The sequence below is a fragment of the Protopterus annectens genome, chromosome 3.part0 (genome assembly GCF_019279795.1).
Source record: "Protopterus annectens isolate FY-2018-M chromosome 3.part0, PAN1.0, whole genome shotgun sequence".
NCBI classification, from domain to species: domain Eukaryota; kingdom Metazoa; phylum Chordata; order Ceratodontiformes; family Protopteridae; genus Protopterus; species Protopterus annectens.
In genome coordinates, this window is record NC_056731.1 from 775,869,582 (window position 1) to 775,882,872 (window position 13,291).

Genomic DNA, 13,291 nt, shown 5'->3' on the forward strand with positions numbered 1-13,291 from the left:
AAGATGCTTTTTGTGGTGATGAGTTGCTTCTGAAGAATTCTTTTTGACATTTTACTCTAATTCTGGTGTGGTTTCTGCTGTGCCTCTCCAGAAGATTTGCATTGAAATCTGCAGACGGGACAGATATAGAAGTATTTTCAAAGATGGGTCAAGTGGGTTGAGTTCATATGCCTTTACTGCTGAATCTAACATTTTGCATTATACTTAGTTTTCATTTTGGGTGCTGTAGCGAATATCCTCTCAGAAAGCTGTTTGTGTATGCTTGAATTGTGACCCTCCCCCCCCAATTTGGATGCTCTGTTTTTGCCATCTTTTTCACAAAAACATACATTTTATATTTTTTCAAGCTGACAAACAGCATTGTATAATTATATTACTGTTACATTCTTATGAAATACAAACCAAAAATAATGTTCTTTTGTAGGAAAAAGTATTTTCTGTCATTTGTATATGTTAAAACAAAATGTAGACATTTTACATGCTCTGACAGGCTTACCACTGTTTAAAACTCTGATGTCTATTTTCCTTAAAAGGTATCTGGCTATGGAAAACAAAATGAAAGCTTTCTAATGAAATCTCAATTTTCAAAGAATCTTGTTCTGAAAATTTCATAAGGACATCTAGAAGCAATAAACAGATATTGTCATTTCACGTTAGGATGGAATTCAGTCTGGAATGGCCTTTAGAAATTGAGTTTCAGTTTTGTTGAAATTAAAATAAATCAAAAGCTATCAAAACAAATTATATGCACGTGTGGGTATAGTACATTAAACTGAATGACTTAAGTATTGACATCTAAACAAAGACGCATTAACGTCGACAAAAAAACATTAACAGGTTACTACTACAGATACTCACAGGATTAGGCTCACAGCATGCAAAATATATATATATATTTTTACCTGCAGGGGCAAGCCCGCTCCAAACTTGTACTTAGCACAATCCTTGGGAAAGGGCATATTCCCCTATCCAAGGATTGTTTATCTCACACACCTGTCGACCAAAGCGTGTCAACCAAAAAGATGTTGAAACACACACACACACACACACACACACACAGTGTGCTGAAGTGATTTTAGACCTAAAAACAGTGTGTTTCTGTATAAAATTGATTGTTTCAACATGTACAAAGAAAAGAACAGCTACATTAAAAAGTTTACTTTCTTTCATTAAAATTCAAGATGCAGCTGCTCCTTTCATCTTTAAGGTAGGAGACCAGTTCAAAGGTGTTTTATACATAATTATCACATTTAACATTCCCTGAAATTTTTCTTGAATAAATGTTGAACCAGGTAGAAAACAGTGAGCTGTTAATGAGCTACTTCCTTTAGCTAATGGCACAGGGTTCACTTCCTTCTACCTCCGTTTGCCTACTGTGCGTCTTTGAGCAAGTCACATAAGAGAAATTAGTTTACCCAATCAGCAAATACAAAAAAATTTTGATAGAGGCTTTTAAATACAAATAACAAAAATTGTCACCAGAAAGTGCTTTGCAGTTAAGGGGTTAACTGCCATTCCATTTTTATCGGTCTTCTAACAGTAGGACATTGTTGAAGGCTCCCCTACAAGTTTAGCACACCTGAATACAAGCCTCAAGCTTTTTCTAATGTAGGATTACCCCTTAGGCTTCTGCTTTTACTCTCTAAGATTTTGTTTTCTAAAAGTAGCACAATGCTCGAACTGAAGGACACCTGCTACTCTCCTATTGAGAGGGAAAACAGCTTCCTGGAGACACTCATCAAATATCTGAAAGTCAGACTGGATTGCAGACATTTATTTTTGGCCATTAACAAGGCAAGTATTTCTACTGTAACAGTGATCTCCAAAGATGGACATCTACATATCCGCAGTAAAGATGTCCATTGACCCAGGCATGGAAACACTGATATGCAACAGAAGAGGCACCCACAAACAGGCAATGAATATACATACATGTGTGTATATGTGTGTGTGTGTGTGTGTGTATGTATAATTTTAACTTGTAAAGAATATACTACCCTAAGTGACAGGAACTTACACAGCAGTTTGATTTGAGGTAACAGCTACATTTACAGTGTCTTCAATAACAGAAATCCAGCTGATTAAATTACTAGTGCTGAGGAAAAAAAACAATCCACCTGAAACCTGAAATACAAATACATGCACAGTATAATCATATGTTTGAAAGACCATTTGTCAAATTGGGTGATTCATTGCAAAGCAAAAATTCATTAAGTGTCAAGACAACTTGTGGTCAGCAAATATGACTCCAACATGCACTCAGTGTGTACGGTCATTAATCCTACATAATTCAGCACAATGTATGTCATTTTCGACTACTGCATATTCAATAATTACAAACACGAATATTTTGACAAAACTCTTTTGTTTATATTTTTCTGAAAATAGTTACACTAAATCCTCTTGTTGCAAAATGTTGCAGAAACATGAGATTATATTCTATTTTTTCCTTTTTTTTTTTTTTTTTTTTTTTACAATACCTGTACTGCCACATGTAGCAATTCTTGTTTAACATTTGTACGAAGCATGGATGCTTTTATAGAGTTTTTAGCTTTTTACAGTTAGGTCAAACATTACACATATCAATTTACAATATAAATATAGCAGAAAAAGGATAGCAAATAGTACTTTTTCCTCAGGCTGGTACACAATTATAGTGCAGGCTGCTTCTCAGCAAGATGGTTTTGCAGAAATTATTACTGAAACATGACTATTCAGTGTGTGTAATTTTTAATGAAGACAGATTAGCGGTTTTAAATGTTTTCTGCAGGATAACATTTCAAGTAACTTAATAGGAGCGAATAGCTGGAGGGACAGAAGCACATTCTTCGTCACTGAGAGTTTTGTCAATCACTGGTCTGTAGTCCAAAGTAACCTGCAATTAGACCATACAAATGAAAATAAAATCATGGCTGAACTTGATTTCAAAGAAAAGCAATAGCCTTAAGATTACCAAGTGTTGACATAGCAATTAATATTGATTATGTAAGCACATACAAAACTATAAACCAGACTTGTGCATGCACAACTATAAATGACGCAGTACCTCTACCTGTTAGCCAATTAGTAAAGAGCTTGATTAGTTGACTTTCTTCTCAGACTGCGCCCTGTTTATTGAATGTCCAGCAGTGAAACTGTAGAGCACAATAAACAGTTCTGTATATACAGCTGGGACTCCTCTGTTACTATATAGTTTTGAAGCTGCTAGAAGTATGCAGTATGAAGGAGTCCCAACACTTCCTGTCTGCAAAAACACTTTAAAAGACATTTTCCACATTTTACCAAAATGTACACAAGTCCAAAAGTTGGTCTCTTTGATGAGCTGACTTAAGAGACTGATGAGCTCAGATAAAACAATGAGCTGGCTCACAGTGAGTTTGCCAGTAAGCTGGACCTCTATAAAATGGTCTTAATTTAATAACTTCTGCACCACTGTTTAGATTCATATGCATTCCAAGGTCACAGTCTCTAATGACTATTCACAGCTTGCCAGTACCTTCCCTAAGTTTATACCTCATTTCTCCCGGAGGGATAATGCCAGTCAATCTAAGAGTAAATTTGGGGATACCCATCCAATCATCTAATTTACAATTAAAGGAAGACAGCCACACAGCTGAATACTGCAGGGGAAGATTATTTTGACAGGTTTGAGAGGCAGTGGGTTATAACAGTGTCCCCCCGCCATGTTTTATTTATCTGCTGGTTAAGATTTAGGCCATCCCAGTTCTAGTACAGGTGGAGATATTGGAATTGTGGAGAAACAGGATGTCCAGGACAAGAGTGTTTAATGGTGCAGTAAAAGTGAGACCGAGATCTTCTCATACATATATCTATAAATGTATGTTATATATAATTTTGTAAGATGCTGAATAAAGGTACAGAGCTTCCAGTTTTTTTTTTTTGGTAGCTCAGGGACTTCAGGCCTAGAATCATTTTGTTTAGGCACCTTTGGGGGTCTCTCCAACTGTCTGATATGTTTAGTGATACACACAAACGAGACAGTGGACTCGGTAACTGGCGTTATCAATGCTGTGCCTATGAGAATAATTACCTCTTTACACTTTGACAATATTCCTCTGGCAACTTGATGGGCTAAATAAAAGACTTTCCTGACAATCTCAAGACAGGAAAACGACAGCAACTAGTACTTTTTGCCAAGACTGGTCAAAAGAGAAGGAGTTATCACCCAACGTACTTGGGTCCCAGACTACATTTTTGTAGTGGTGTGTTCTGTATACAGTATGATGAGGGGAGGGGTAGTCTACCGAAAGTAAGAATAGTGCACTTTTTGCCATTTAGTTTGAGCTCTGCTTTAGTATATCAAGTGTTAGTTTACTAGGGAAAGTTCTTTCTGGAGAGTTTGGTTGGTCATAGGGTGGCTTAACAACTCCCCCAGTTTACTTCTACGGAGGCTTTACAACAAAGTATGGCCCAGAACCTGGGTCTTCTTAAGAAATGGAAATGACAGGACTGTCAGCACTGTTAGCTTTTTGTACCAAACACACCAGGCGAGGCTAAGTTAAGATACAATGGCATGGAAGTCCCTCCCCTCATTATTGCTGACCAGAAAAAAGGAGCCATACTACCTTGAGCACGGGAACTATGACTTTCTGCCCCAAATGGTGCAAGTGCCTTTGGAATGGTACCAGCAACACCCTTATGCATGGTAGCCAGGCTCACTTTTTCATTGTACTCCTGCTTCAGCAGCAAAAATCCAACTGCCCATAACAAGATGCATACTAATGTGTGGTGTTGAAATATGTCCCCGTAACAACTTCAATGGTACTAGAAAACTGGTTAGGAATCAAGCCAGGCTTGCTAATTTAACAAGGGTGACAGCCTTTGGCTGCTGCTGGCTCTTCCTCTGCTCATGTGAAAGGACGCTTCCCCTTACCCACACATGCTTTTTTTGAAAATTGTGTTGGCGTTTTCTTTTTAAAAAGATGATGGACAGGGCAGTCCTCCTACCCTCCTTCCTGACATTTCAAGGTCTGACACACTGGTTTAACAAACCATTGTAATATTGGACATTTCAGAAGTAATTATCTGAATTACTCTAAGATGATGATAAAACTGGATCTGCTATTAAGATTCTGAAGCCACTGCTAACATCCTAGCTGACAAATTCAGCTCTAGTTTCATCTCACCAAACTATTCCTACCCCTTCCTTCATTGCCCCCAAGTTATCCGCTTTACTTATTAACTTTGTTAAGCAGGTGGATGGACTGGTTAACAGATCCTTTTCAGCCATGATCTGGACCAATAGGCAGAAATCACTCTGAAACAGATACCATCTGTACTGTCTAAAACCAAAAACTCTAGCTCCACTTGTCACAACATTATTCTCAGCTGCCATCTAGTAATTAAAGCATAGCTTAACACAGCTCCTTCTAAGTCTACTCAGCTTGATCTACTGCACTGGTTACATCTCTGTTGGCTGGAATATGGTCAGTGTTGTACCATTACACATGGGTGCCCCTACCACAGACCTGGTAATTATAGACTCAAGCCTCACTAGTACCATCTACATGGCTATGAAACATATCAGTACTGAACTAATGATACACAGTACTTTCCCTTTTAAACAATCACAAATAATTTAGCAAGATGATATACAGACTAGAAAAGCAAATGTCTTGATTCAAAAGCTGGTAGAAAGCATGAACAAGACACAGCATAAATACAACCTTCTTCTAAAACTGACTGACATGGCATTTTTAAGCTTTCTGACAAACATGACCTTCAATCCTCTGACTCAGCACAATCTAGTTTAGTGAAAGGTAGACCATGTCTTCTCAACCTGGCAGAACTCTTTGAATGGGCTATTGAGGCCCTAGAGAAGGATCAGAATGTTTACACTACATATCTAGATCTGGAAAAGGTCTCTGATGCAATTCCTCATACATGCACTGACAAATCCATCCACCTAAACATCAAACTGCATGTTGTCCAATGGACAGCTGGAGTCTCTTGGATATAACTCGTACAGTTAAGGCTGAGGAAACCTTTGCCGGGTGAAAAAATGTCACTAGAGGAGTCTCAGATCTCTTGGTCCTCAGCCCATTCCTCTTTAGTATCTACTTCTTAGAAGCAAAAGCCAAAGACTTTAACAGACCACTTTTGCTAGTGACTGCAAACTGGTTGCAAAGGTAAATTTGCCTTCTAATACTCATCTTTAACACAAGATTAGTCATACTAACAGCTATCATGGGCTCACTCTCAATCCACTAATAAATATGTCACTACCTTTGGCAACTCAACCACCACTTATTTTTATTGTTCAAATACTCCCCCCAGAACTGACAGTTAGTAGAGATCTGTATAACTTTGCTGACAGCAAGCTTCTTTTTGACCACCATATCTGAGTGTTGCTAAAAAATCCTACTACCTGGCATAGTTAATCCCTAGGAGCATCCCTCTCTCCATGCCAAAGTCATAGATAAAGTTTACATATCTCACATCAGACTACAAATGAATACTATGCCATATTTGGCATATATACTGCAAGTGTCCTGATCAACTTTAAGACCCAAAAAAATTTTTACAAAGAAAATTACAGAACTAGGGACCCTAAGCTCTCTTGAAAGGCTAAAAGCGTTCTCACTGTACTTTGCTTCATACCAGCAACTGTGTGATGATCTCTGCCACTGCTTTTCAAACCACTGAAGTCCCTGCCATGAAGGTTTTCTACACCTCCAGAAAACTTATGAAACAATTAATACCCACACAAAAAAAAAACAACCTGCCCACTATCAAATTAACACTATTACATGGTATAACAGGTACTCAACACAGAGCATCTCATTTTTCTAGAACAGGCTCTCCCCTACAAATCAAACACAACAATACACCGGATATTTTTAAAATCTAGACTCTAAGAGTTCCTAGGTAAATGCAAAGTCAATCCAAGGGATATGTGGAAATAGTCTAGTCTCAGGCAATTAACTGTCTAAGTTACTTGGCTAAGCTTCTTGATGGTCACTTCAACCAACAGCTTAGTGACCACTTAAAACTATCAAACTAGTTTTAAGCGGGCTAGCCCACAGATCTTTCTCAGCCATAACCCAAATTAAAGGTTATTCATTTTTACAATTTTATTTTTAATGGATTTAGGATCCATTTTCAGATACTGCCTAGTTACTATAACCAAATAATATATAGAACGTGTACTATTTATTTATGCTAGCTAATTGGAATAGTTTGACTAGTACAGCTGTGTAAGCTGAACTTACAATAACACTGGGTGTTTGAATGATTGCTACTGCAGTAGCTTAGCTATATGGGTTATATCCTGCCAGGGATATAACAGCTGGCCAGCTTCCAAAGCTTCAGGGAACCTTCCATGTGCCCAAACTGTCGAGCAGCGGACTCAAATACAAGTTTAGCAGCAAAGTACTTCACAGCTTCCCTGCCAAGAGAAAAAGGGAGGCAGAGCCCTGAAATGGCTATGCTACGAACAAAACAAAAATGTCTATACCCTGGCATAAAAAACACACCAAAAAACAAGGGGAATGGAGGGAGAGAGCAGCTACTGCAGTAGTTCTCATTTGAACATCTACTGTTATGGTAACTTCGACTTACCCAATTGTACTATGTTCATCAAACTGATCACTGCTGCAGCAGCCCTAGCTATATGGATAGCTTACCATAACTAACTACATATGGGAGGTGGAAGGCGAAGAGTCCAGAAAGCTCTGGAGAATGGTCCTACCTAAGCCTGATATGGACTTAAGAGAAGGAATCAATCTTAGAGTGCTTTGTAAAAGTATGTATAAAGGACCAAGAAGCAGCTTCTACAATATTTCTAGAATCCAACCCATTCCAAAAAGCCACAGATGAAGCCAAGGCCCAGGGCAGAGATGGCCTTAACCCTGCCTGGAATAGACTTGTTATGATTAGCATAATAAAAGCTAATAGCCTTAGACAACCATTTGGAAGTCTGTTTTGACACAGGTTGTACCTTCTACTTACCTTCAAAAAAAAAAATGATACGTAGATCTGAAAAATATCCTGTCAAGACAGTAACTGAGGGGGGGCATGGCCAAGGACGGGACTTGAGTAGCAGCACTTTCTTTCAGCTCTGCCTTATTTCTTTTAAGACAGGAATTTTTATTTAAAACTTACTTAAATACATTTTTTATATATTTAGTTTCTTTTAATAGTCTTCTAAGTTAGGATTACATTATTTAAGTTTTTTTAACTTTTCCTGTCAAAAAAAGGGACATTTCTGGGATCTGGATTCAACATGAGCTTTACAAAATCCTCTCACCAGGACTCAGCATTAAAAAAAGAGTTTCAAAATTTTTTTAACTACTATTCAGGAATTATCCACAAAAATTGACAGAATAGATGTGAAGATTGATGTTTTTAAAGAAAATACTTCTCAACAAATGGAGACTTTACATCAAGACCTTAAGCAGCAGAAGAAACAAATTACATGTATTGAAACATCTTTAAATGACACGGACAGCAGAATATAACAAAATGAACATAATTTAGAATTCCTTCTGAAGCAAAATACCCTGCTTCAAACTAAAACAGATGATCTTGAGAATAGATCTCGAAGAAATAACATAAGGATCTTTGGGCTGCCAGACAACCTAGAAGAAAACAACTTGGAGAAATTTTTAACCTTATGGCTACCAGATATTTTACAGCTTCCTGAAGCACTTTCTTTTGGAACAGAAAGAGCTCACAGGTCTTTATCTATATCCACATCTGTCAGAACTAATTCCACAAAATCTGTCAGTCAAATTTTTGTCATCCCATGATAAAGAAATAATATTGAAGACTGCTTGGTCTAAGTTGTTGTTGTGTCTTTCGGCTTTTCCCAGTTAGGGGTCGCCACAGCGGAACTCCAGTCCGCTAATGACTGGCAGTAGAGTTTTATGTACTGAGTTGCCAGCTCTGAAGCACAACCTTCAACGAAGATACGCCCATTCACGCAAGTCTCCACGCAGAAGACGCTCCAGCTGAGAATCGAACCAGACAGTGTCTTACTGTGAGGCGACAATGCTACCGCAGCACCACCACCGCAGTATAAGTCACCTATTAAATACAAACATAACACCATCCGTTTTGACAATGACTATTCTACACCTGTCATAAAGTACAGTTTTGTACCTACCATAAATGTAGATGTTCGAGTGCTAATACAGCTGCAGTCTTTACAGATGGGTTCTCCTGCCGTCAGGCGGGTCCTCGGTCGGCCGAATTCCAAAGTCTAGGTCCGGCGTCGGTTGTTGTCGCTTCTTCCCCGACGTCAGTGCGACAGGGGTATAAAGGAACCAGCCGACACCATTTTCTTCAGTTTTTCTTGCCCCAGATGTCAGGTGCCCCCAGAAGGAAGGCAAAACATAAGTATAAGTAATAATGTAATGCAATAATATCAAAAACCAGTAGTGCAAGCAAATACACCATAAAAGAATACCCCAATCATGTTGTATGAGGAGGTGTTAGCCATTAGGATAGTCCCAAGAGGGGAAGGAGGGTGGGTAACCTGGACTGCAGCTGTATTAGCAATCGAACATCTACATTTATGGTAGGTAGAAAACTGTACTATGTTCATCGTGCATACAGCTGCAGTCCTTACAGATGGGTAGAATCCCAAAGCTAACAAAAGGGTGGTAAGGGACTAGGTGGTACTAGGAGGAGCCAGGATGCCTTGCAAGACTGCAGTGGCAAAGCCTGCCCTAGTTTTGGAGTATAATGGTAGGTGGTAGTGCTTGGAGAAGGTATGTACAGAACTCCAAGTGGCTGCTTCCAAAATATCTTTGGTAGGGACTCCTCTGAGGAAGGCTGCAGAGGTGGCAGTGGCCCTTGTGGAGTGAGATCTGATGCCTGTAGGTACAGCCTTGCCATGCAAGGAATAGCAAAAGCGTATGCAGTGAGCTATCCATTTAGAGATTGTCTGTTTCGAAATTGGCTTTCCTTGAGCTCCTACAGCATAGGACACAAAGAGCTGGTCTGATTTTCTGAAAGGCTTTGTTCAGTCCAGATAATAACGTAGCTGCCTGTGGATATCCAGGGAGTGTAGTAGTCTCTCCCCTTTGTTTTGAGGATTAGGATAGAAGGTAGGTAGATGTATGGCCTGATTCAAAGCTACCTTGGATACCACTTCAGGCATAAAGGACGGGTTGGTTCGCAAGGAAACTCTGTCCTGATGGAAGATGATGAAAGGCTGCACAGCCATGAGTGCTTGTAGTTCTGAAACTCTACGAGCTGAGGTAATTGCCAGAAGGAAAGCTGTTTTCCAGGACAAGTATTGCAAATCTGATGAGGAAGCTGGTTCAAAGGGAGGCAAGGTCAGTTTATCCAGAATGAAATTGAGATCCCAAGCAGGTAATTGGCTGTTTTCTTGGTCGTCTTAGATTCTTAGTCCCTCTGAGGAACTGCCTTAAGAGAGGGTGTGAGAATAAGGGTGGGTCAGTGTTGTATTCTGCAGAAATGGCTGAGGCATGGATTTTGATGGAGGAGAATGAAAGTCCAGTGCTTAACAGCTCGGTTAAATACTGTAGTATTTGAGGTAAATTCAGTTTCCCAGGATCCTGACCCCTTTTCTCATTCCAGGCGCAAAACCGCTTCCATTTCGCGGAGTAAGCTTTTCTAGTTGACGGCCTTCTGGCCTCCGAAATGACATCCTGAACCTCCTTGGAGAGTAATGTTTGTTGTGATGCTAAGGGATCTTCCATGCAGCTAGATTGAGTGTCTTTAGCTGGCTGTGAAGAGTTTTGTAGCGGTGTTGAGTCAAGAGAAGTGGCATTAGAGGCAGTGTCCATGGTGGTGAATGCGTCAGGCTCCTCAGGAGTGGGTACCAGTGTTGTCTTGGCCAGTCCGGAGCAATGAGGATCATTTTTGGTCTGTCTGTTCTGGTTTTCAGTAGAACTTTGGGCAGCAGAGGAAGAGGTGGGAATGCATAAACTGTCATTGATGTCCAGCAAAAAGAGAGAGCGTCCACTCTCCAGGCCTTTGGGTGGAAAATCCTTGAGCAAAATTTTGTCAATTGGTGATTTTTGTGGGAGGCAAATAGATCTATGTCTGGCCTTCCCCATGCTTGGATTATCTCTGTAAAGACTTTTGGATGCAACTTCCATTCGTGTGGATCTGTCATATTTCTGCTTAGGTTGTCTGCCAGCGTGTTTTCCTTGCCTGGCAAGTACTGTGCTTGTAGTTTGAGTTGCAAGTCCATGGCCATGTTCCAAAGTGACATGGTCAGTCTGCATAGGGGGTAGGAATGAGTTCCCCCCCTGCTTGTTTGTCTGTTCTTATCAGTAGTTGTCCTGGTTGCAGAAGGTCCTTGAAGGCTATAATAGCATTTATTACTGCTAGCATTTCCTTTTGATTTATATGAAGGTGCTTTTCTTTTTGGGACCATTTGCCCTTAATGCACCGATCTACCATGTGCGCCCCCCAGGCGTAGTCTGAGGCGTCTGTTGTGATGACTTGGTTTGCCTTGAGGCTTGCTGAATGGAAGGCCTGTGTTTGTTTGGCAAGCTTGAGCCCACCACCGAAATTCCTTTTGCAGACATGGAATTAGTGGTATTATTGTTTCCAAACTGTGGCTGTGTTGAGACAATATGTTTTTTAGGTACCATTGAAGTTTCCTCATATGCAGCTTTGCACATGGGATTAGTAAGATGCAAGATGCCATGAATCCCAGAGCCTGCAGGATTTTCCTTGCAGTAAGCCTGGTGCAATTTGCTAGTGCTGTGAAATATTGAGGTAACTGCCCCTGCTTCTCTGGCGTGAGGTAGGACATCTGGGTGTTTGTATCCAAGTTGGCACCCAGGAAAATTATCTTCTGAGAAGGTATTAGTCTTGATTTCTTTTTTTTGACTGTGTATCCCAGAGATCTCAACAACATTATTACACAAGCCAGATGTTTCAGAAGTATGCTCTTGCTGTCCGCTTGGATCAGGCAGTCGTCCAAATAAGGACATATTTGAATCCCTTGAAGTCTGCAGAAGGCAATTACTGATGCCAGGCATTTCGTGAATACTCTGGGCGCAGTAGATAAGCCAAAGGGCAATGCTGAGAATTGATAATGAATTGAACCTGCAAGAAATCTGAGGTATCTTCTGCAATTTTGTCTGATTGGGACATGCAGGTATGCCTCCTTGAGGTCCAATGTTACCAACCAAGACCCCTTGCCCAGCATGGGATAGGTCTCCAATCTTTTCCCTTCATTGGTACCAGGAATAGCCTGGAATAAAAACTTTGGCCTTGTTCGTGCGTAGGTACCTCCTAAAAAGCTTTCATGTTTATGAGCTTTGTAATTTGCATTTGTGCCTCTGCCCTTTGATTGTGTGGCAGGTTTGGCATGCGCCTCATTTTTGGAAGGGTGTGAAAATGAAATCTGTAGCCTCTGTTTATAATGTCCAGTATCCATTTGTCTTTTGTGACAATATGCCAATTTTTTGAAAATAATGACAGCTTTCCTCCTAAGGGGGCTACCATTTGAGACCTGGTTGGTCTGCAAAGGGGTAAGTCATTGGGTTTGCTTTCTGAAAGATTGCGAGTTGTCCTCCCCACCTCTGTGTAGGAGCTTGCCATTGTCTGCCTCTATACGATCCTTGGGCTTGCCCTCTGCCCCTCGGAAGCCTGTATCTGCCTCTTTGGGGTCTGTCTGTGGCAGGAAAGGACCAGTTCTTTGAAGGCCAATTTCTACTAAAACGTGGTGGTTGAAACTGTAGAAATTCTTTCACTGTTTGCATTGATTTAGCCTTTTCCTGCATTTTCCTTAATACCTCCTCAGCATTAGCACCAAATAGTACATCCTTTTGAAGAGGGGCATCTAGTAATTTAGCTTTGACATGATCAGGCAGGGCTTGTACCTTGAGCCACGCATGCCTACGTATGACTGATCCTGTAACAGCAGCTCTACATGAGGCCTCTAGAGCATCAAAACCACATTGTAAGGTATGCTTACCCACTTGTTCTGCACTATGCATCAAATCCTGCAACTCTTTTAAGTCTGGTTGTTCAGGCTGTGATATTTTACTTTTCAATTCTGATAACAAAAACTGTTGAAATTTTAGCATATGAAACTGACAGTTTAAGGCCCTCATGGATACGGTAGCCGAGGTATATACCTTTTTTCCCCACCTTTCTAAGGATCTGGAATCTCTCTCGGAAGGCAATGGATTTTTAGCAATGGAGGCCTTAACTCCTTTGGGGCCCTGTGAGATGGTTTCTGGGTCAGCAGCATGGCTTTTGTATAGAAATTGGTGTGAGTCAGGAACCCTGTAGTACCTGTCAGGCTTAACAGGAGCTGGAGGTAGAGAGTCTGGGT

General features: G+C 40.3%; 1 protein-coding gene across 2 annotated transcripts in view; it reads right to left on the reverse strand.

Annotated features, from left to right (window-relative positions):
* Window positions 1–2,346: 2,346 nt before the first annotated feature.
* SDHA (succinate dehydrogenase complex flavoprotein subunit A) overlaps window positions 2,347–13,291 on the reverse strand; it is an 803,000-nt gene continuing 792,055 nt past the window's right edge. For both annotated transcript variants that reach the window (XM_044065115.1, XM_044065116.1), the window contains exon 15: window positions 2,347–2,875. In XM_044065115.1, coding sequence (XP_043921050.1) covers window positions 2,789–2,875 — 87 coding nt within the window. In that variant the 3' untranslated portion in view covers window positions 2,347–2,788. The remainder of the gene's footprint in view (window positions 2,876–13,291) is intronic.